Source organism: Carassius carassius, chromosome 40, assembly GCF_963082965.1.
Source record: "Carassius carassius chromosome 40, fCarCar2.1, whole genome shotgun sequence".
NCBI lineage: Eukaryota > Metazoa > Chordata > Actinopteri > Cypriniformes > Cyprinidae > Carassius > Carassius carassius.
This window is the reverse complement of record NC_081794.1, coordinates 16106851-16132370: the sequence shown is the minus strand read 5'-3', so window position 1 is coordinate 16132370 and position 25520 is coordinate 16106851. Positions and strand designations below refer to the sequence as shown.

At 38.2% G+C, this 25520-nt stretch overlaps 1 protein-coding gene across 3 annotated transcripts in view; it reads left to right on the top strand.

Annotated features, from left to right (window-relative positions):
• LOC132122219 (MAGUK p55 subfamily member 7) overlaps nt 1-24359 on the top strand; it is a 159255-nt gene extending 134896 nt beyond the window's left edge. For all 3 annotated transcript variants that reach the window (XM_059532213.1, XM_059532215.1, XM_059532214.1), the window contains 6 exons: nt 2167-2337; nt 6329-6409; nt 9558-9651; nt 13159-13267; nt 16672-16815; nt 21970-24359. In XM_059532213.1, coding sequence (XP_059388196.1) covers nt 2167-2337; nt 6329-6409; nt 9558-9651; nt 13159-13267; nt 16672-16815; nt 21970-22149 — 779 coding nt within the window. In that variant the 3' untranslated portion in view covers nt 22150-24359. The remainder of the gene's footprint in view (nt 1-2166; nt 2338-6328; nt 6410-9557; nt 9652-13158; nt 13268-16671; nt 16816-21969) is intronic.
• The last annotated feature ends 1161 nt before the right edge of the window (nt 24360-25520 follow it).

Genomic DNA, 25520 nt, shown 5'->3' with positions numbered 1-25520 from the left:
TGAGCATTTCTAATATGCTCAAGCTGCCATCTGTCACCCCACATATAGATTTGTCTCACAAAGCTGCGTCCTTTGGAAAAAGAGAGAATTAAGGAGAAGCAGGCCCAACATTTCTGCTCAGACTGGAATGGATTAATTTTCAAATTTTTTCATTCTTATTTGGCCTCAATCAGTTACGGGGACTGGGGTTCAAGAGTGGGGTAGAGTTGCTTGCTTTCTGAGCCTTGATTTATTTATCCTCATTGAGATGGAAAGCAATATTTCGGCTATTTGGATGGAGCTGTCTATCCTGTTTTAAGTGATTTTGAAGGGTCCCGATTACGAATCCTCTTCAGACAGTGAACCGCAATTTGCATTGACTAGGCACAGCCGAGCAGCCGTAATAAAAGCTTTGCACCTGCTCTGTGTTTGGGGAAAATGGAGATTCCTAATGCCAGAGCTAATCGACTATCGAAACTGAAGGGTACAAAAATTTAATGGAACAAGCCACTCAGTGTTTCAGCTTACTAAAGGTCACCCTCATATCCTCTCAAAAGGAATGAATTGGCACTCGGTACCTTTTCCCCATCGAATGATGTTGATATTTGTAAGGTAATCATACCTATTTGCTTACCTGGTTGTAATTATGCAGTTCTTGATGTTTTTGCTCCAGTCAGGGTTGAGTTTTTGCGTGATGGCAACACATCAAGTGGTGCGAGCAGCATAGACCACAGGTTAGCCTGAGTGGAAGAATGCTCTGTCCTAAAAGCTTGTAACCAAATCCTCACTGTGGAACCACACAAACACTTGTGTTGTGGTACAGTGGGTGCTTGACTTACGGTGTGTTTCATTTGTATCCCAGCGTAGATCCCCACCAGCCCTTATTAGGTGACTGTGTGGAAAAGAACAAGCTGTAAAGAATGCAGGATCTGTCCACGGCCGTACATCTGTGCTCCGCGGTCTCTCTGTGCTGTGGAAAGTATTAAAGGGGGACTGGATCAGGGCGCTTTTTCTCAGTCCATAATTTTCTTACTGCCGTAATCTTACTTGGGCATCTTGCATCATATCCCTGCGTTCATTAATCACGGTTTAAAAAAATAAAACGCAGTAGAGGCAGGAGAGGAAAAATGCCTTATGCAGAGATGGGGTATTAGGTGTCTCTGGTTTGGGGCTGTGCTAGACTAACTAGCATCTGTCATGAATATAAAACCGTGCTGCTTAAATGAGGGGTACATTTTGAGTTTTGATACAGTCTGGGGTCATTAAAGACAGACTGGTGCTGTCCAGAGTAATCAGACAGGAAGTTTTGTGGTGAGGTTCATAACAACCTTTTAGGGCATGAAAAAAACCACCCGTGGCTATGACCGTGTCCTGAAATAGCCCACCTCCTGCTGTGTCCCCATGAAATTCGTAGCCTCAGATATTTAGGTCTGGTCGTTTTGTTACCTGGACGCGGATGAAAGAACCACAAGTCGGTTCATATGATGATAGCGCACAGGAAAATGTATTATGATCAGGCCCAGACGAAATCTGTGGACGTTTTTCGTATTTTCCATGCTGATTTTTAGGGGGAAATCTGTGGAATGGGTTTAGATATGGTAAAATGTGGTATATGGAACTAATAGACCTAAACACTTGACAGATGAAAGAGTAACAAATACATTAAAATATCTGATGAATGAACTCTTAGGGAACATGTAGAAAATAGTCAAAAAATAACTCTTAAAAATATATATATATATTTAGAAGACAAACAAATATACCACAAACATTAATACAGCACCTTTAAAAGTGGTTCAAGATGCTAAGGAATATGTATATATGCAATATGCAAAAAGTTTGAAGTCAGACTGAATACTTTCATTCAGCAAGCGCACAATAAATTGATCATAACTGACAGAAAAAAAGGACCAAAAGATTAGGTAGTACAACTGCTTTCAACATTTAAGTGTTAAGCTTTTTATATCAGGCCTACTTCCGAAAAGCATATTAAGCACTGACCACAACCTCAAACCAATACAGCTGCAGGAGGCAGGGTGAAAGGATTGTGAATGTCTTAAGAAAGAACTAGTAAGTGTAGGAGTGTGTTAAGATCCAATAAGACTTCTATGTCTATATCCTCATTCTCAAATGCACACAAAGTAAGGCAAGCTTGTTGTCTTTATTTGTTTCTCTCTTCCTCTCCAGCGGGTCTACGGAGGAGTTTTCGTCTCAGCAGAAGGGATAAGAAGACAAATAAGTCCATGTATGAATGTAAGAGAAGTGAGCAGTACGACACAGCAGATGTGCCCACTTATGAAGAGGTGACGGCTTACCGCAGAAAACATGGAGACAGGCACAGACTAGTCGTGTTGGTTGGTAAGTGTATCAGCTTTGGTATATAAAAAGATATTTTTTTTTTGCTGACCAAATGATGGACATTTTCACTTAATAGTTTTCAGAAATTTAAAAATACAATGAAGCAATATGCCTAGTTCAAAACAACACTATTTTGAGGCTATGCACAATCAGTGCTTTATCCACAACAGCACTTTACTGTAACCCATAAATCCTGTTCTGCTGTGGGACTCTCACTCAACCCAGCCCTCTAAAGACCCCTAGAGCTGACGGGACCAGTTTAGGATTAATTCATCTTTGTGACACTTCATTCGCAGCACTGGTGTTCTTTTGGAACATTTTATTCCTCCTTAATATTATTCACCAAAGAATTGTTAACACTTATTTTCAAGGGAACAGTGAGGGCAAAACCGCAGTGAGACGTCAGCTTTACAAAGTGAAAAAACCCTGAAATTATATTAGATTTTCAAATGTCAGATTTGGTGTTTGTTTGCCAGAAATTCTGGACAGAGGATATAGAGGCCTGAACAATAAATTAAGTGTTTCATAAAAGTGTGAATAAAAAGACATTTAGATTTCTATGACCGATAGCTTGAGGGTTTCAGGTTTCTTTCTTTTGTTTCAGTTTTTTATCATGTTTAAGTGCTGCTTGACCTCTTCTCATCGACCTCCCCAACTCTAAATCAAGTTCATAATTTGTTTTTCCCAGTGTAAAGGGTAGTTGTTGTGAAAATGTCCTCATATACTGACAAGTAATGTTGACCAGGTGTATAAAATATTTCACATACAAATCTGTGAGAGGTAGCACAGGGTCACGGTTCACCGCATTAGACCAGGCCGTGTGTTTGTGAACGCAACACAGCATATGGATTCTATCACAGTTTTGTTGGTGCATGTAATTAATGGGGTGTATTTTCACATGCCTGTGTGAGCGAGTGCATAAGGTGGTCTGTTTAATTAATCAAGCTTTTCCTACTGTCAGGATGCCCCTCTGGTAATTTGCAACTCGTACGGTTAAACTAACACAAATATTTTCAGTTTTGTCTCAAAAGGTGGAGGGCAGCATCAGGGATGTATCAGTCGTGACAATCCCAAGGATGTTGAATAAGGCTCTGCTGTGTTTTCTCTGAACTGCTATTCTGTCCCTTGAGGTCATGCTTTAACTTTTCCTGGCTTGCACTTTTTTTAATTATTTTTTTTCTTGTCTGTCTTTGTCATGCTCCTTGCTGGTGGTTTTATTGCATTTAATAATGCTGCCATTTGAATCTTTTTTCCCCACAAGTCTCTCTTTGTACCCTTTGATTTGTGCTTTCTTGCTATTGTGAATGAAAGTGATTCATTAAACTGTTACACTCCCATTAGATGTTTACCCCTGTCTGCAGACAACAGGGTCAAGCAAAATCTCCCCAGAACAAAATAGTCTTATTTTTCTTTGCTTTCTCTAACACGACTGACCCACGGTTTGCGTTTGGTTTTCAAACAACTTTCCAGACGAATCAAGATCTTATCTGTTTGGATACATATTAATCGAGTGGCCAAAGTCAACACATTTAACATATGTGCAGCTTCGCAAGCCCACCGTAGTGTTTTAACTGAAACCTGATTATTTAACATAGCAAATGATCTGTTTTTTTCTACATGTTCGAGTTAAAATTGAAGAGATTTCAGTTTATATAGACCCAGACAGAATAACGGTGGAACAGAAGAATGAGCATTGAGGAAAATGATGATCTAAAGGAGCTGTCGGTTCAAACAACAGATCTGATTCTTTATTTCCTTTTATATCAGGATGTAGTTTCTGTTTCCAAACACATGTCTGAACTTTTGTAATTGAACATTACAATTTGGGCGGCATTGTGTTGTTTCTTCCTAGAACTATCAAGTATAATTTTTACTCATCTGAGCAGTTGGCAGGGTGCTGTACATGTATCATAGTGCCCAGCTTAAAATAAAAAAAAATAAAAAAGCTTGATTTGTGAACTAATCACACATGAAACTGTGAAGAAAAGTTATTTATCTGATACATTCGGTGGATTATGTTGATGCTGATAATATGAGGACATAATGACAGTGTTTTAAGGAGTGTTGAGAGAAGGTTGGATGGCGGCCCCCCCATGTTCAGCCAGCCTAGCATCTGCTCTGCGCTTGGCCTGGAAGTTATTAAGCCTTTCGTATTAGCCTTCTCCCCTAATGAGCGCCCTAATGACTACTGACATTTTACGACAGCTGCAACCTGCCCCCATGAGTTAGTGCATACACTTGGATTGAAAAACAGTTACTCAAATGTGTTATTTTATTGGGGCTATTGAAGAGTAAAGGGCAAGTTTATGTTTGGGCCAATAAAGTGTATGACAATGAACAGAATAATCAGTAAAAAAAATACACGAAGTCAAGTCAGTTAACCTCTTTGACACACCACCGTCCCATTTTGAAGGCTGTTTAGACTGCAGGTTTCATTCTTTCTGCTCAGTGCTTGAACACAGACTGCAAGTTTCAATGCTGTTTGTGGCTCTTTGCACACAAGTGGCTATACATCAGAGATAGGGCGAGCCGTTGCAGAGATGAGTGACTGAGGGCTTTAAACTCATTTAGTGCACATGATGAGTGAATAGAATGTCCAAGGGACTACAGACCATCCGTCTTCCCTTTGACAAGGTTTCTATGTGGCATGCAGACAGAGCCTAGTGGAGTCTGGAGATTAACATCCCCTGAAAATAAAGACTGTTTGAGTTTGAGGGTGCTTTTAAGGGGAAGGGAGCGTTTGCGTAAGAAATATGGCTGGTTGGAAACATGCATTGCGGTGTACTTTTTTCCTTTTCCACCTATATATACACACATAAACACAGTTTTTACATATGACTCTCAAACAGGAGCTCCACATTACTCAGTGACCCTGAAACACAAGAAATAATCTTCTGTTTCCTCACCGTAATAAATCAGCATCTTGCTCGTCTCCTCTATCACAGTGGAATAAGGATAGCACGTTTTGCACCGTCATGGGCTTCTCATGATGTCATGTGTGTTGGAAAGTGTAGGATGCCTCAAATGAAAATGTGTATTCTCCCAGCTAATAGGAAATACAGCTGTTTTGTGTTCTCTAACATATAGATTTTGTCACGCTTGACTCTGCGCATTATACAGTGTGAATCTTGGCCTGTCTTTAACAGGGCCTTGACGTGCATGGAGGGATCAAATCTCTATTGCTTTGTATTTTTGCTGCGTATGTGGCTCAGACTCTGTGACTACAGAAAGAACAGCTCAGGGCTTGTAGTGAAAAAGAGATGCAAGGAGGTGAAATGGATGTCTCAATTTTTCACTGTGTTCACTATGCTTGGACTGGGTAGTACAGTGACATTTAAGTAATATTTTTTAAATGTATAATGCATAAAGTAAAAATGTCAATAAAATAATCAAAATAACAATACAACTTAACAGTTTTAAATAGCTGTACTTCTTTTAAACAATTAATAGACTACAGTAAGTTAAATTTGTAATCCAATTTACGGTAATTTTGTATACACTTTAAACTTTTTGTCTACACTACCCATCAAGGGTTTGGGGTAAGATCAGTTTATTCTCACCAAGGCAGCATCTATTTGATCAAAGAAAAAAAATTAACATTGTGAAAATTGCAGTTTAAAATGACTGTTTTCAGTGTGGAATGATCCTTCAGAAATCAGTCTAATATGCTGATTTGGTGCTCAAGAAAAGTTTATTGATTAATATTTTTGTGGAAACTGATCTTTTTTTTCAGGATTCTATAACAAAAAAAATGTCAAAAGAACAGTATTTATTTTATATAGAATGTCTTTAAAAGTATTGATGTCTTACCCCAAACTTTTGGACAGTAGGGTGTTTTCAATAAACAATTTAATTCTTAAAAAGTTTTTGTCTGTGTTTTTTGACAAAAATAGAAATTATACAATAGAAAAAAATAGCAACATGCTAAAATAAGTTAAGCAAGATATTAATGGACTTTGTTTTTGTTTCTCTCTCTATTTTGCTTATCTAGGTCCTACTGGTATTGGTTTGAATGAGCTCAAAAGGAAGTTGTTGATATCCGATCCACAACATTTCAGTGTCACCATTCCACGTAAGTCCTTCCTTATGTGTGTGCGTTTGTGTGACAGTATGAGACTGATTTTTACTCATTACGGTACCGTAGATTACCTTTGTAACAATGACTCTCTCACCTCATCAGTCTGTCACTGTTCTACTCAACACATTTCTCTGTCCCCTCCCTCCAGCATCCAGAAACACACAATCCAGAGAAATACACCAGAGCAGATATTTTTCGGACATATAAATAAGCCTGCAATTTATGTATTTAAACAGGCTGACGCTGTGGAGAAATTGCATATTTAGAAGCAGGAAAGTGAGAGACAGAGCTTGAAAATTTGAAGTAGTTCAGAGACAGTTGCCAGAAAACCTGTGACTGTTGATATAACAGTTGGATGTTTGTTACAGTCGAGTTTGGCTTTAATAGATGTGTCTGATTTAGGCTCTGACTCTTTGAAATGCCACTGGTATTGAAATCCCATTTAAAGTTTTTGCCTTAATTGCTGGCTAATTGCTCACAAATGTGACCCCTGCATTAGTCTGTATTATGTAGCCTGGCTCCTCTCAGACCTAACAAATGATTTAGATTAAAGGGATGGATTCTTGGAAAGGGACTGTATTGAAAGTGCTTTTTGGTCATCTTTCCACTTTTATTTCAGTCCTGCCAGCTCCAACTCTCACTGTTAATATGGAGTGATTAAACATTGAATATTTCTATTTAATTTTTTTTAAGGAGACCAACTTGAACTATTGCTTCACATTTCCAACAACTGGGTATTTTAAAATGCAAACCAGTCATGGCAGCAACGCTAGTGAGATTGTAGAATACGATTAGTTGGGAGCACTTGAACATTTTGTCTCCTCTCCAACTTTTACTGCTATTTTCCATGATCTTAGAATGAAATTCAAATTCTTTTGCCACACCAAAAACATTTCCTATGCCACAAAGCTAATGCCAGATGAAATATATTCTATTTCTTTCAACAGTACAAGGGAGTAACTTTTTTTTTTTTTTTCGTGAGCACCAGCAGTTGGAGGTATAATAACATGTTATCTTATGTCTGTGGTGGGCTGTCATCATGAGAGGGGGATGCCTCTTCATCAAATATGTGATGGGTTGAGGGCAACTAATAATTTACTCCCATCCCACCCAGCCCATACTTTCTCTCTCCTCTCTCTCCCTCTGTCTTTATCTATAGGATTAGGTGTCCACTTACAAACTAAAGGAACAAATTAGACAGCCTTTTGTCCATTCATTTTATAACCAATTGTGCATTGCTGCTGAAAGATTTTTGTCTGTATTTTTTTCTAAAGGAGTCTCTAATGCTTACCAAGGCTACATTTATTTGATCAAAAATACAGCAAATAGTAATTTTCAAACAGAAATACAGCAAATAGGAGAAATAATATTGCAAGTGTCACATGGTCATTCAAAAATTATCCTAATATGCTGATTTGGTGCTAAAGAAACATGGTTTATAGTAATGACAGTTAAGAATGATCTGGATATTTATGTGGGAAACCTTTTTCAAGAAAGTTCAAAGATCAGCTTTTTTTTCATAATATTATAAATGTCTTTACACTTTAACGTTGAGTTTGAGCAACTTAATTAATTCTTGCTGAATGAAAGTATTAGTTTCTTTAAAAAAACAACAACTTTGAACTGTAATGTGTTTTATATATTTAAAAAATACAGGAAAATTACCAATATATGTTATGATGAATAGATAGAGTGATAGAACTAATTCAGTAGGGGCCTTGAAAAAGCAGAAGAAAAAAAGCAGAGGAAGAAAAAACCTGGAACAAGGCGAGCTGAAATGGTGATAAAGTTTAATAGTTTGTTTTGGTGCCGCTGGAGGCTTGCAGACGATTTGTCGGAGGTGTGTTCTACAGTGACCTTTGACCTCTCCGACTCTCGTTAAACACACCGCTGTGTCTCTCCACACTGCAAACTCTGACCCTGGCTGTACCTGGCGGAGCCGTGCTGGCTGGACTGGCACGCGCCGACTGATTTAAAGACAGGAGTTTATAAGCAGCTAAAAGCAGGAATGGGGCTAATGAGGGACAGAGTAAACTCAGTGCTGGTACTGTACAGTGTGCTCCTGGGGCTTTACAAGCACCGTTACACTCACACTGCCCTTTAGAAGCCTTGTGGTGAGGTGAGCCAAGACAGACACGGTGGGTGTGGCGTCAGACCTTGGAGAGGTGGTTTACTTGAAATAAAATTAAGTGGGAAATAAAGTGCCTACGGGGAAACTCCCTTTAATCAAGGAAATGTCTGTAATGAACATTCCTTCACATGTTCTTCTTGAAGCACTTTAACCATTAAGTTATTCCACAACAGTGCTCTAAGAAGCCCTGCCGGGAATCCACTGGGTTTTCTTTCAGTTAGGGAAATGGTATCTAATGCCACTTTGGGCTGGTTATAAATATTGTTTTTCAGATTAATTGTAATCTTTTTAATCACATTATGTGAATAATCCTAGTATTGATTGTTAATATCTTATGATAGTTTTATGTTAATACCTATTTTTAGTGGCTCTGTGAAAATTTGTCTGTAAAGCACCTCCTGCCCTGAACTATACCTGTACTGTTCTTAATGTTCATGTAGAAGATACTGTATAGTGTGACCAGTGTAGTTCATTTCACGAACAGTTGACTCTATGAACCAGTTCTGTTTAGTGAATCTGAAACATGCACGAAACAGTGCATGTAGCCCAATTCCCAAAACAATTGACTCTCTTGAGCCAGTTCTTGTATTAAAATCTTCTTTTACTGATTTTAATCATGAGCTGGTTAATCACAATCAGTTTAAGAAATCCAGCCCTAATAAAATTATATTTAGGTTTCTGAAGCTATAGTAGATTTTTTTTTTTCTCCAGTAATGTGGATGTGCAACAATTTTATGTGGATGGGCTTGTGTTTTGTAAAGCTAGAATACACTACAGCTTTTGCCCAGATTTTTGCCCCAATTCACAGTCTTGCCAAGTCCATTTTATGAGGTGATTTTTAAACACATACTGCAATTTTTCTCTGTAACCATTTGCAAAATTGGCAAGTGTTTTAAAATCTTTTCATAAAAAGATTTAGCATTTTCTATTCAATCTTTCAGTGTGAAACTACAGGGATACAAAAACTATACAAGATGCTTTGCCTTAATTACTTTGCCTTATCTTTCACAGACACGTCTCGATCAAAAAGACATCAGGAAAGCGATGGAGTGGAGTATAATTTTATCTCCAAACACCTTTTTGAGGCAGACATTCAGAACAACAAGTAAGTTACCATCCAACACGGTCTCGCTTAGATTGAAACACACTGCTGGTGTATATTATTTGGAACGAGTATATGAACGATCTTCTGTGATTTGGATTTGGGATGTGAACATTTACCGTGGAGATCAAATAGTCAGTATTAATCATTGAAGGTTAGTGGACCGCTTCCTTTATTCTCAGGATTGTAATTATTTCAACCGTAACCCTGACACAAACACTCCACAGTGGGACAGATATAAATCTGAGAGACGGAGCCTCTGTGGCCAGTTAGTATTCAACACATCGTCCAGAGCCCTGACTGAACTTACGTAAATCAGCACCCCAGTCAAAACAGTGCACAACAGTTTTCACTGATGTCGTCTGTCTCGAAAGCTATGGCAAACATTCACCAGCTCTGCCTTTCAGCTGCCCACTATTCTTTCATTTTTCCACTCCATTTCCTTCAAGCAAATTGTGTGTGTGAGTGTGTGCTACTTGTGTAGCAGCATGATATGGGCTCAGATCCCTTCTCTGTAAGCGAGAGTGAGAGCGTGTTGACAGGTGGTCTGTGTGTGTGTGTGTGTGTGTGTGTGTGTGTGTTTGTGTGTGTGTGTGTGTGTGTGTGTGTGTGTGTGTGTTTGTGTGTGTGTGTGTGTGTGTGTGTGTGTTTGTGTGTGTGTGAGCGAGAGAGAGAGAGAGAGAGAGAGGGGTATCAGACTCTTTTTACCCAGTGGTTTGTAAGCTCAGATTTGTATGGATGGCCTGGTGATAGATATTTTTCTGCAGCCCCTCATCAGGGGATAAAACAACACAACAGGAACGCGAATAGAATGCCACCTCGCCAGCAAACCTGGCATTTTAACTGCCTTGTGGTGGAAAAAACAAGCAGTGGCTTGTTCTGTGGTGAAATGAACATCAAATGGAGAAAACCACAATTATCAATGTTGAGAACGAGCAAGCTCAAGCAGGTGGGCACGAGGGACTGCAACAGGGATGGAAAGAAAAATGTTTCCCCCTTCTCAGCATTTTCTCTTCCAATTTTTTTAAATCTGTCCAGATCTATTCATTTATTTAAAAATGCATGAAATGTGCAACTCACAAATACAAAGACTTATCATTTTCATTTTTAGTAAAAAAAAACAAAACATAATTGTTAATATTTCTTTATTAATTAATGTTGTTTTGTATATGTTAAATAACATACTATATGTTTTATATATATATATATATATATATATATATATATATATATATATATACATACAGTACAGACCAAAAGTTTGGACACACCTTCTCTTTTAAAGAGTTTTCTTTATTTTCATGACTATGAAAATTGTAGATTCACACTGAAGGCATCAAAACTATGAATTAACACGTGGAATTATATATGGAATTATATACTGTGACCAGGCCTGGGCTTTCTCTCGTCCTTCACTGTCGTCGCTCCAGTTTTATATCCTTCCATCTCCTCCATGGGCCTCGAGACCGGTGGGTCGAACAGGTGTAGTTCATCTCCAATCACTCCCCCGGCCTCGCTCCCATGTCCCTCGGCCCCGCCCCACTCGTCACATATACATAACAAAAAAGTGTGAAACAACTGAACATATGTCATATTCTAGGTTCTTCAAAGTAGCCACCTTTTGCTTTGATTACTGCTTTGCACACTCTTGGTATTCTCTTGATGAGCTTCAAGAGGTAGTCACCTGAAATGGTCTTCCAACAGTCTTGAAGGAGTTCCCCGAGAGATGCTTAGCACTTGTTGGCCCTTTTGCCTTCTGTCTGCGGTCCAGCTCACCCCTAAACCATCTCGATTGGGTTCAGGTCCGGTGACTGTGGAGGCCAGGTCATCTGGCGCAGCACCCCATCACTCTCCTTCTTGGTCAAATAGCCCTTGATGCCTTCAGTGTGAATCTACAATTTTAATAGTCATGAAAATAAAGAAAACTCTTTGAATGAGAAGGTGTGTCCAAACTGTTGGTCTGTACTGTATGTATACATATATATATATATATATCGTTTTCACATAATTGGCATATGTTATTATTTGGGAGAAAAATGTTTTAGCAAAACTGCTTTATGAAATGTTAAAACACTTAAAAAAAATCTGTTTACATTGGGAAAATATTTGTAATTTTTTTCAGGATGACTAAGATTTGTATACTCGCATGTGTTCAGAATATTCTGTTTGGTTATACCACTTGACATTTTAAAGTCATTAAATTTCATGAAAATGATTTCAATGTTTTCGAAAAGCATATGAAACCAATATAAATACAAAGAGTACATTTCTAAGAACATTTTAAACCAGTTGTTGGACAAGTAGTTCATCAGTCTGCCTTCCAGTAAGAAAATGCCCATTCTCATGTGCAAACACGACATTGGTGTTCCCTTGGAAAACCCTACTCAGGGCTAAAAACAGCATTTAAATGAACCCAAAAACCACAGAAGCAGCCTCCACCCCACCATCCAAAACATGCACTGCATCATGACAACAAATGTCACAACACAGAAGCCCTGTTTGAGCACATTTGCCTTTAAATTAAAATGTAGTCATTTTAGGAATTCCTGGTAACCCTACATTAACACATTAACATTAACACCAGCAAACCACCTCTTAGCACCCAACTAAATCACCTTGGCTCACCAGTAAAATGCCTTCAATGAAAGAGTGCACAGGCTTTTAAAACATGTCTATCAGGAGAAGAGTGGCAGGGAGTCACGTTAACTTCTAAAAATGATCACCCAATCACAGGTTGCTGTTAGACAGCATGGGCCCAGAACTGTGAGCATGCTTAGTTTTCACTTCTTTAAAGACTTGTTGACATTTGGATTGATGCTTGGGGAACAATAAAGAAGCCTGTACATTCAGTATAAAGAACATTTCACCAGTAGTTTCAGAAGTGGTAATTTTAGTGGCCTGAGTTGCATAACCAAATATTCATGGAATATTACAACACCGTGCTGTCGCAAGACTCTTTCATTCTTCTGGAATACTTTCCATATTCTTCCACATTTCTTGCTAAGACGGATGTCCTAAAAATACACACTTCTGTGTTCTGTGACGCTGATTAGGGGGGAAAAAAATCAATGGATTGGATTGAATGAGAGGCAGATTAAATACTGGAAAAGTGTTTGTTTGTCTTTGTCTTCTCAGGAAGTCAAGTTACTCTTGCTGTTGGCATTCAAGCCTGACTGTGCTGCAAGGAAACAGGTGTTACTGATTTAAACTGTAACATAGAAGATTATATAAAAGAGCCTTGTGTCAGACTGTCTGGAATCGTCATGTGGGGAAGAATGCGAGTGATGGTGAATACACTGTGCATGTCCAAGCAGCCTCTTACACTGAAAGCATCAGGACAGGCTGGGAGTCTGAATGGGTTATGAGTTTCCTGTCATTATCCTGTCCATTGGCTTCTCCTTGTATTCTAGGGTGGGGTCACGTAGACCCACGGGCATTGCTTTTGCATTTAGAGCCATCAATCATTACCTCAAACCTCTCCTGTTTTTTTCTGTCTTTCCTATGCCTCAGGTTCATTGAACACGGAGAGTATAAGGGAAACTACTATGGGACGAGCTCCGACTCTGTACGTTCAATTCTGTCCAAGAACAAGGTGTGCCTTCTAGACGTACAGCCACATGTGAGTAACTCCTCAGATACACATTCTGCCTCTCCATTTTACCTCCCTCTGCGTCACTCCATTCTTCAGTCTCTGTTCCAGATTTATTTTCCCCCCTTTAACAGGTGTGACATTCCACACTATTCCCCCTGGATCTTTTCTGAGTTCAGTGTGCTGTGTGTGTGCACTCAGTTTGCACTCATCCTTTTGGTCTTCAGGTCAGTGGGAGATCTAATGGCATCTCTATTAATTGTCCCACGTTTGAAGATTTCCTCAGGCTTTGTGTTTGTCTGAGAGAGTAGTGTAGAGGAAAATGATTTAGTTGGTGGAGTCTACGCAGAACTGTATCAGTGTCCACACTGAAATCATTGAGAGACATCCGTCACCTCTGCCTCAGACATCTTACCTTGGTGGTCTGAGCCTGGCTTCTCTCTGTAGTGAGAGAGAGAAAATGAGCCAATGACATGGTTATCTGTATTATGAAACACTTTCTTAGTGTGAAGAACCTCTTCTTGTCCTCTGGTTCTTGTTTTCCTATAGTTTTCCTATATATCTTATCTCTTTATATTTCACACAGTTTGTGAAGTCTGTAATACCAGGAGAGAGCTGTATCTGATAGCATTCCCGTTCATCTCAGTGGCACAGACACCTTTAATGGAGTAAGATATTTGTGAAAATTCAAATTATTATTTACTCATTCCAGAGATGTCGTTTCAAATCCTTATGCTGTTATCTTAGTCCACAGAATACAAAAAATGAGAATTTAAAAAAAAAGTCTGTGCTCCTCTACAGAAAGATTAAGTGACCATGGCTCTCCAATCTCAGTTGAAAGATGGAACCAGAAGAATTTACAATTTCAAGAATACAGAATACACTTGCAGTTTTTAAATGATGATTAAGGAAAAAAAAAAGCTGTCCAAACCTACCTGGCCCTATGTCGAAAAATTAATTGCTCCTCCTGTTAAATCATGAAAGAACTCTGATTACTGCCAGACCTGTTGATTCAAGAAATCACTTAAATAGAACCTGTCTGACAAAGTGAAGCATTTTTGAAGAGCAACACATCATGCCACTATCTAATGAAACTCAAGAACAGATGAGAAACCAAATAATTGACATGTATCATTCTGGAAAGGGTTATAAAGCCAATTCTAAGGCTTTGGGACTCCAGCGAACCACGGTCAGAGCCATTATCCACAAATAGAGAAAACTTGGAACAGTGGTGAACCTTCCCAGGAGTGGCTGGCCTAACAAAATTACTCCAAGAGCACAACGAAGACTCATCCAGGAAGACATAAAGGAACCCAGAACAACATCTAAAGAACTGCAGGCCTCACTTGCCTCAATTAAGGTCAGTGTTCATGACTCAACAAGAAAGATACTGGGCAAAAATGGCATCCATGGGAGAATTCGTAGGCAAAAGCCATTGCTGACCAAAAAGAACAGAAAATCTGGTCTCACATTTGCCAAAAAAAAAATATCTTGATTATCCCCAAGACATTTGGGCAAATATTCTGTGGACTGATGCAACAAAAGTTTAACTTTTTAAAAGGGGTGTGTACTGTTACATCTGGTCTAAAACCAACACAGCATTTCATAAAAAGAACATTATACCAACAGTCAAACTTGGTGGTGGTAAGTGTGATGGTCTGAGGCTGCTTTGCATCTCCAGGACCTGGTAGACTTGCCATAATTGATGGAAACATGAATTCTGCACTCTATCAGAAAATCCTGAATGAGAATGTCCGGCCGTCAGTTTGTGACCTCAAGCTCAAGCGTACTTGGGTTATGCAGCAGGACAATGATCCTAAACACTGTGATGCTATGCCATGACCTTAAACAACCTCCAGAACCCTCCAATGTGGCTGAATTAAAACAATTCTGCAAAGAAGAGTGGCCCGAAAGAATCCTCAGCAATGTGCAATGCTTGATTGCAGTTGTTGCTGCAAAGGGTGGCACAACCATTTATTAGATTTTAGGGGGCAATTACTTTTTCACATAGTGCCAGGCAGTTTTAGACAGCAGTGTGTGTGTGTGTGTGTGTGTGTGTGTGTGTGTGTGTGTATATATTTATATGTATGTAATTATTTATTTACATATATTTTTTTTGTGTGTGTGTATGTATGTATGTATATATGTATAATCTCAAGCGGCAACCTCCCACTCTCTCGCGTGGAGCCAACACTCTAGTGAGTTTTCCTGTGGATCAGTGGTAGAGCATTACATTAGAAGTGCAAAAAGCTTGTGGGTTCAATTCCCAGGGAACACACATACTGGTAATAAAATAAAATAAAAATGTTTAGCCTGAATGCAGTGTCCGTTTGGATAAAAGCGTCTGCTAAATGCATAAATGTAAATGTAACACAAAAGTGACTTCAACTGTAATTCGTCAACTGGCCGCTAGAGGCTGGCTGTAAAAGGGATTCAATCCCATAGAATCACCAAGTTAAAATGCCCATCTTTACAGCAGAAAAAGTTTACAGCCTGGTTCAAAAACTTATTTTGGTCTATAAAGCTAATTTTGCCCTTCATGACAACTGTGAGGGGGGTGAATTTTTTTTTATAACTCGTCCGTTTAAATTATATTAAGCCTTAAATTTCTGCATAATTAAGGGAATGGCCACTTGAGTGCCAGGTGGATTGCAGCTGCTTCAGAAACCTATGGGGGTGACGTCACGGACACTACATGTTTTTATACAGTCTATGTTATAGATATATACAAAATTAAGCAATTTTTTTCCTCCAAATTGAAGCAAAAATCTGATATGGCAATAATCTTAAATACAACAACAGCCAATTCAGATATGCTGTATGATATGGTTTCAAAAAGTGTGGACTACTTTGTGATAATTTTATGTTGCTTTTTTGCCATTATACAGCTTAACAGCCTTGGCCAGATTTTGCTACAGTAAATGACATTGACATGTTTAAATTTTGAATGAATGATCCCCTAAATGTACAGTGGCAAAAACAGGCTGCTTAATTATAGGGTTAGAAAAATGGTGGAAATGATGGTGATTTTCCAAACTAGATCACAGCCATTGTGGAAAAATGCTACAAAACTTTACGTTATGCTTTAAAACCAATGATTAATTTAGTCAGTTGAAAAAATCTCCAAATGAAAAATGTGGTGAAGTTCAGTGGTCTGATTGTTTTGAAGATTTCATCAGGATCTCGACTACCTGAAGTGTAATGTGTCTGACCAAAGAGTTTTATTTTCACTCATGGAGTCAGATCAGTTGAGCTCAGTGTGAATCAGCTGCTCTGTTTTCTGTCAAAATGTAACTGTGACTAACAGTAATAATGTACAGAAGTATCAATGTCGAATTTAATCATGATAGCATGAGTGATGCTGCTTTAATGACTGCGGTTCACCCTGCTCTCTTTATCTTTCTCCCCTTTTTTCCACATTCTCTCTCCATCAGACACTAAAGCATCTTCGTACAGCTGAGTTCAAGCCCTATGTAGTGTTTGTGAAGCCTCCATCCATCGAGCGTTTGAGAGAGACCAGGAAGAGCGCAAAAGTCATCTCAGGCAAAGATGATAAGAACTCGTCCAAATCCTTCTCGGTAATACACACCACACACAGCTTTGACTTCAGTCTGTCCATCTATCATCCTCTATCATCCTGATTGAATCACTTTTTTCTCTCTCAGTGGGTCATTTTGGGTATTAGGTCATGTTCACTGAGTTTTCATTCCACTATCTCACATAGTTCTTGGTAAAATAAGAAATAGATTTCATCACTTACTGGCAACATTCACATCATTTATTATAGTCATTTTCCTTTTGGACCTTGCGAACAAATCTGGGTTTAGAGATTTAACGTGTGTGTGTGTGTGTGTGTGTGTGTGTGTGTGTGTGTGTGTGTGTGTGTGTGCGCGCGCACCTCATGTGTATATGTGTTTGTGTAACCGCTCCCCTGAGCATCAACCTGATATGAGACCTATGAGCTCACAGTACACCTGTATGACTGCACTCAAAAAAAATACATGAAATCAATTAAGACGTACACCAGACCCTTACCCTGTCCTGCCATTAGTTTGTGCTATGTGTGTGTGCAATATGGTGTTGAATATGCGGGGTATCTAATGACTTTCCCAGAAATCAGCTCTTTCCTGTGTATCTCGCTGTGTGTCTGCACTGGGGCCAAGCACACTTGCTACAGGATAAGTGACCCCAGGAACCCGACTCCACCACACACAGAGATGGCTTGATGCCGATTGTTCCTGCAGAGACATTCTGTGTCAAATGTGGTTAGGAGCTCCAAACACATGCTCACCTGTTAACCTGTTGACCCAACAAGTGTTCAAATGCAATACATAATATATATCTTTCGCACAACACAGACCAACACAGTCACTCATGGCAATTTTGCACAACGGTTCAGCTGGATGCTAATTACTTTAAAGTTATTTTTAGGACAGTAGCGAATTGGTGCCAGCATTAATCATTTTAACACATCAGCTTTGGTCTATTTATCCATTATAATAATTATTATTATTAATTAATTACATTTTCCTAGACACTCAAAGTGCTTTACATTGTGGGGGGGTGGGGGGGGGGGGGTCTGGATGATTTGAACAGGATGCTGAGGTCACACCTCTACTCTTTTCAAAAGACATCCTAGGATTTTTTTTTAATAACCACAAAGAGTCAGGACCTCGGTCTCATCTGAAGGAAGGTGCTTTTTGGCAGTATAGTGTCTTTGTCATTATGATTTCATAGAAGCAACTACTTTCAGTCACATGTGTACCAACAGTTCATCTAGGACACAGGACTGCACGATATTGGAAATAAACTGACATAGTGATTTTTTTTTTTTTATAGTTAATAAAACTATTAATAAAGTGATTTAGTCATAGTTTTATTAATGAGAATTTTAGTAGTAGTACTATCATTACATTTAAGCAATGTATTTATGTCACAGTTTCTTCAAGTTAAAACAAACTTTAAAGTTCTTAACTTACAAGTCTCTGTTTGTATGACGATAGTTTTTTTTTCTTTTTTTCCTGAAGAAATGGTAAAATTCTCATGATGTGAAAAATCAAAGGATCCCAAATTTTCACCAGATAATTTAAATAGCTATTTTTGGGATGAATTTTGTTGGTGGGAATTTGGTTGGGTAGTGCATATGCATACTAAAAAAAAAAATTATATATATATATATATTTTAAAAAACAAAAAAGCTGTGAAATTGATTTTTATTTGAGTGCATATCATCATTTTAGGGTTAAACAATTTGGAAAAACGTGAAAAAAATGTACAGGAACCAACTGAAACCTCTTTCAGTAAAACCATAAATGGGGGAAAAAATTCTTTCCACTTGAGCTTTGAGAGGCCATGTTTCCACTGTTTTTGACAGTGGGATATGATTATTTTCAATATGAATATATATGATTTTGAGGTATAAGAATTATGTTGTAAGAGTACTTTTGTGCTCTAAAATAACTATTTATAATAATAAAATTGCATTTTTATTACATTTTGTCTTAATTTTTTTTATTTTGAAATGTTAAACTATTAAGCATTTGTTTTTGCGCTTTGCCAGCAAGAAATATATGCACTTACAGTTTCAAAAGTGAAGTAGCAAACTGTTAGTTTGCAGCTTAACTTTGAGATGCTGAAACACTGTATCATGAACTGGTTGCGTGTACATGAACAGTGCCGAGCTTCACTCTTGATATCGGCAGTGCACATATTAAAATAAATCACAGCCTTCATGATTTGCCATCGCGTTAAACCATATCCCAATATCAATTTTAGTTTGACATATTGTGCAGCCCTAATACACATGCTCGCAAATTTATACTAGGAACGTATTTCATTATTCTTATTTCAACAACTTTGAAACTGAATAGATGCTGGTCACATTAATTCAAACCACTGAATGTGTGATTAGACCACACCGTACTCCCCAAAGTTTTAAATTCCCCGAAAGCTCAAGGATTAGGCTGTTGTCAGTGGGAATGTAGCCCTGGCTATCTCTGTTATAAGAGGAACTGTACCAAAAGCTGTCCACACAATCCTCAGCAACTTCTGCCTGCTTTCAACAGGTCACTGTGGGTACTAGTAAAGGGAAAAAGAAAGCCTTTGTAGTTGGCAAAAGTGCATTATAGACCCTGACAGTGTTAAAGGCACCCAGATTCAGCCTATTAAAGGTACGTAAGAAAAATTATGTTTGATGAAATGTCCCAGACATATTTTATCCCGGACTTTGCAGTATTTCTTTCCCAGAGAGAGATGCTGTGTCTGTTAGAACCATGAACTTGAGCACTGTCGGCTCTGTGCAAGAAAACAGGCATCCCTTTGTTTCTGTGAATCCAGTCTTCCACTCTATTGTTCTCCCTTTTAGTATCACTTGTATAACATTAATGTGTAGAAGATCAAAATATCACTCATTCTCCTTTTAGGAGTAGCAAAAAAAAAAAAAAAAAAAAAACTTGGAATTTCATAAACATGTCATCAGAGGGTTTCATTGTCTGGCATTAAAGGGGCTGTATGTAGGAATTACTCCCATCTAGTGGTGAAATTGTATTTTGCATTCAAACTAATTTTGCTCTCCAGCGCCTCGCTTTTTCAAATGCGCGTTGCATCTACGGTAGGCGATATGTACCAAAAAGCTTTGACAGGATGTCTTCTAATAGCACTTCGTTTTGGCGACGATGTTTTCTTCTCCTGTGGCGCGGCATATGTATGGTTCATAATAAGAATGCAATCCAGACTTTTAAACTTGCCGGTGCAGTTTCAAGCGTCTCTCACTGCTCTGCACCTGCGTTTCTAGCTCTGACCGAAAACGCGTTGTGGAAACGCGTTGGCTTAGTACTTTTTGTCCCTCTCTGCTATTATAGTTTTGCAAGATGGCGGAACTACATGGAAGCCTCCGTCGACCTACCCGTCCCATGTATATAAAGATAATAAATTCTTCATTTACGAGGATTAGTTTAAACATTGGCATAGGTATTTGTACACCATTAAGGGCATATTTATGAAAAAAAATATTGATTTTAGATAATAAAATACCTAAAAAGTTACTTATTGTCCCTTTAAATAGTCATAATGAGGAATGGAAGCATAAGTTAAAAATGGAGGATGTTTTTTTTGGGGGAGGGGGGGTCATGTGCTCTGTGAAAGTCATCCCAGTCCACAGATGAAGTGCCTTTACTTTGGGAATATAAAAACGGGGACCTCTTGACGACCCAGAGATGTCCTTTTTGAACTGGTTTAATGATAAGGGCAGGTGCACTTTATATGATCCAATAAAAAAATCGATTTTCCGGCAAGGATTGAGAGATAAGCAGACCTTACGCTGACTGGGGAGGAGGAGAGCAAGAAGGCAGCTTAATACTGAAGAACTTCTTCAGTTTTTGAAGAGGGAAGACCCAGATTTTGAGTGAGAGAGCGCATTAGAACCTTTGGGAAATAAACAATCGGAAAGAAATGCAGAGGAAAAATAGATTTAAACCCTTGAAACTGATCAGATTTGGTAATAACACTCCCCTGGAGGCACAACATCTGTTATACCTCAATTAGCATGAGGTTTTTATTTGATGACAGAATGAAGAAAAAATATTCAGACCTTGGGCCAAACCTTTGACTATTTAGGCCAAATACAAGCTAATCCACCACGTTGAACCAGAGCTTTATTAAAGCCATGACTAAGTCAATGAACTGCGACTGTTGATGCGTTCTGCCAATAACTGTCCGATATAGAGACTGCTGTAATTTTCAGAACGCCAGCAGCTCTGTGACCCAAATGAAACAGAAATGTTGACTACATCTCAACTCTTGATCAGGAGAGATGGGAAGGCTTTAACAGAGACTGGGAGGGGAAGTTGCCGTCTGACAATGGCCATGCGCCATGGCTTCATTAAGCTTGCCGCTGTCTTGTCTACTAATGCCAAATTCCAACATTTCCATACTTACTATGTGCTTAATTAGCTTCTCAGCAAAATTTTAAATGTTTTAACTGGTCAAAAGCTTCTGATTTAGAGTGGCAATATGTTTTATAGCGTCATATCGCTCTCAGTATGGGTCCCATGTTTATGTGCTGTAAAAGTTGAGTCTAAATTGGTAAAGCCACTCAAACCCTGCCATGTTCTTTGAGACTGGCACCAAATGCCAAGATTGCCCACATAAACACTTATTTAGGGCCCACAAGCCCAGAAGGGTCAAAGGCCACGCTAGAAAGTCCATAACTAGCCTATACCAAGAGTACTTAGTGGTGGGAGGTTGTTGCATTTATAAAGTAGGTCTGATTTTAGCTTGTTGTATGTTTGCAGTTTTTCTGCAATGTCAGTTTGTTCTGAACGGGAAAAATATTTAATGAATAATGACTGTTGATCATTTTCTTAGGCTTTTAAGCACCAGTGTGTAACATATGCCAGGGTATAAAATTGCGGTCTGTTTATTCACTCCACTGTTCCTGTGATCAAAACCACTGGAGATCCAGACCTCAAACTATAACTCTGTGTAGAACATTAAATATCAGTTTATAGTTTTATCTTTTATCACATGTTGATATTTTTGCATTTCTGCATCTAAAGCAGTTTTATTGTAAACAAAAAAAAGTATACTTTTTAATTAAGTCAATGTTGAGGGCATCTATGAAAGTCCTTTTTGGAAGCTGGTTCTGGGAATACTGTGGGAATGTGTGTTTTGGGGGTATTTTTTATTTTATTTTTTTCCTTAAAAATAACTTTTACAATGTGTTTGTTGTTTAGGAGGAGGACTTCCAGGAGATGATCAGTAGCGCTCAGATGATGGAAAACCAGTACAGTCACCTCTTTGAAAAGGTCATTGTGAACGATGACCTCACTGTTGCCTTCAACGAGCTCAAGCAGGCGCTCAGGAAAGTGGAGACAGAAGCTCACTGGGTGCCGGTCAGCTGGACTCATTCCTGAGTGTCAGCACAAAACAGGACAAACAGAACAAGGGAACAAGGCATCAAATTTGGGGGAAAACTGGGGGAAGGACTTTAAGAACTGTGAAAGATTTTGTTTAATTGTGTATTTTTATTTTTGGCTGTAGATGGTGACAGGGAAATATTTTAGTCGTCTTAACGTGTCTGAAGTGGTTGATCTGTTTTTGGAGACTAAAGTGCAAACATATAGGTTTGGATTTGTTTTGTTGTGGCGGTTATATCTGACCAGGTGTAACTGCACTCAGCAAACGTCACCGCTGAGAGAGTGTTTCAGACTGCCAATCAAGTGGTGTGTTGGTGTTGACCACTCCTTAGTGTATTTGTAACATTAGTTTATAGAAACCAAAGGGATGATTAGTATCTTTCTGTGTTCAAAGTACACTTTTTTTTTTCTTTTTCTTTTTTTCAGAACTTGTAGTCCATTGGCCTGTTACTCTGCAGCTAGTTTAATCAGCACAGCTTTAACAATATATATGGTTGGGGGGGCATCAAGTGATGTTCATTGGGCCCAAAGTGATTTTATTTAAATAGAAAATTAATATATTTTGATATTTTTTTGACTTTTTTTTTTTTACCCCGTTCCCTGTTGAGATTTTTAAATTAAAATCAGAGCTATGAGGATTTATTTAGCTTTTTTTAGTAAGTGCTCATGGCTGATCAAAGCCTCAGGGTCCCTGTAGACAAAGCTTTTATTAATGTACAGTATAACCTGAAGTGTGCAGAAGCGGACTTCTTTCTTTCAGTTCCATCTATCTGTTTCTTTCTATTCCTGTTTCCTTCCTTTTTCATTTTCCTTTATTGCCCAGTCCACAATGACTAGCTGTTGTTGAGGGCAGGCATTTGGAAAGGACATAAGAGGGAATGCACTTGGTCTGAGCTGATTAGTCAAGAGTCTTGGAAGCCTAACAGCAGCACTTCTACAATTGAATCTCAGTGAAATTAATATGAAATGGTAACCTTGAATGTTACAAGGCATTTCAGACAGGATTAGTTCACCCAAAAATGAAAAACTGCCATAATTCGATTCTTTTGTATAAATTAGAGGACTTGAATATAGAACATGAGTCATATGGACTTTAATGGTCCTTTATTATTTTTGGTGCTCAACAGTCCCCTTCCAACTTAACTCGTATGTAACACGTGCATAGAAAGAATGTCATATGGATTTGTAACCACTAGGGATGCTCTAAAATTTCAGCAACCCATGACCGAGACAGGTCAAAACAGGGGAAAGAGAATTGTTTCCAGCCTAACTAGTTTTGATAGCACCAATGACGTTTAATTAGCACTTCTCAGATGATGCATTTTGACCGTGTTCAAAATCTATTTTGTGCACATTTAATGAATAAGGTATAAAAGGGTCTACATGTCAGCAGTTTGAAAAAAAAAAAAAGTTAAAGTAGCAAAATTTAAAATTTGTTTAACTGAAAAAGCAAGAGGTGGCCCATTTCCGAAGACTGACTGCTTTAGTTTAATTTAAAAATCTGAGAACATTACACCCTAAAGATAGCCAAATTTAATCAACCAACTTTAAGTTTTCGACTACATTACAAATTCAAGTTGATGATTTTCGGTGTTATTGTTAAAAGATTATAATAATTTTGGTGCATCACTAGTAGCAACATAAGGGTGCGTAAATGTTGATATAATCGTCATTTATTGGGTGAACTAGATGAGGTCTTTTTTAGACATTAAAGGGATAAAGATATGTCACTAAATACATGTTTTTGTTGTAATTTTCTTATTTTAATACATTGGTTTTCAACCAAGCAGTGTCAATCTCTCACTCTGTACTGTTAGTGTATTAAGTTTAGTCCTACAGTCCACATAAACACAAATCAAAATCAAGGTGCACTGACATTTGTTCATTTGCTTCACTGTTATAATTGTCTTTGCCTTCTTTTTCACATATTTCTGTTTTTATTTTCATACAAAACCGATTCAAACCTTTTGTCAAAGTCTTCAAAGTCTTTCTTAAATGAAATATGCAAAGAGAATATTGAATCCTATATTTTAGTAATATACCTCTATATCTGGTTGTCTGTCTTCTTCCAAATGATCTCAGATTGAATTTTGTGAACAACAATTCATGTAACTCTATTATTTCGTTCTGTCAGTGATCATGAGTTTACAACCTGTGCTGTTCTAAAACATCTCATCCAAATGGACATTAAATATGTCAATCAGTTATGTCCTGTACACTTTTTGTTCAGCAGGTTTGTGAGGGGAGAGGTGTGTTTGTTCCTAGTCCCATAATTAATAACCAGTGTTTCCTTTAATAGTTAATTCACATTCAGACACAAAGGGCCAATGGGACAGACTCATTGCTCAGGACTCGCTCACTACTGAGATCTCGCTGTCTGATGTAATGCCAAAACAAACCAGCAGCCAGCACAGCGACCCATAATCCTTCAGCTCCCTCTCCATCACACAGGCCTTCCACTGCGGCTCAGAGCTGATAGTGAGCTGATGAAAGGGATGTATGACATGAGACAGGAGTTTGAGCGTAGCTGGCCAGGAAACAGGTAACCATGTTTTCCAAGATTGATAGAAGCACACTTCATGTGTCACTAATATCTTTGTGTTTTCATCCTTGTTCTTCGTATTAGTGAAGGAAGAGTTCACCCAAATTACTCCGTTTCTTCTGTGGAACACAAAAGGTGAATTATTTAAAGTTTGGCTCTAGAACAACATAAATAACCAGAAAAGTGGTCTATATGATTTGTGCAATGTTTACCAAAAGTCATACAATAGATAGACTTGTGAAATGTAAAAGTCTTGACATCAATTTTTTTTTTTTTTACATGTTTGAGAGAAATAGAAATCTCATAAACGAACCATTCTTTTGAGTTGAATCTTTTTAATGAATCAGTTCACCTGATTCACAAAACCGGTCTGAATCTTTTGTTCATGAACCGGACAGATCCAGTTCCCAAGTTCAGTGACTCAAAATTTAATAACTTGCTGAAGAAGGTAATTGGTGAATAAAGATTTTAAGGGATAGTTCACCAAAAAAAAAAAAGTAAATTCTGTCATTTCTTACCTTCAGATCATTCCAAGTCTGTATATCTTTCTTCAGTAAAGCATACAAGAAGATAAGCCCCTCTCCATAAAATTGTAGTGTGTTAGGTTACCAAATTTTCTTAAAATATCATTAATGTTCAGCAGAAGAAAGAATGGCAAGTCATGCAGGTTTGGAATGATGAGGATGAGTAAACATTGACATTTTCATTTGAATTGTGCTTTTTTTATGTTTCTCACAGACCTGCATTATAGTGCACAGGTCATATGGACTCTTTTTATGCTTTTATTGTGCTTGAGCACATCCTTACTCTCTTTTCCATCCATTTC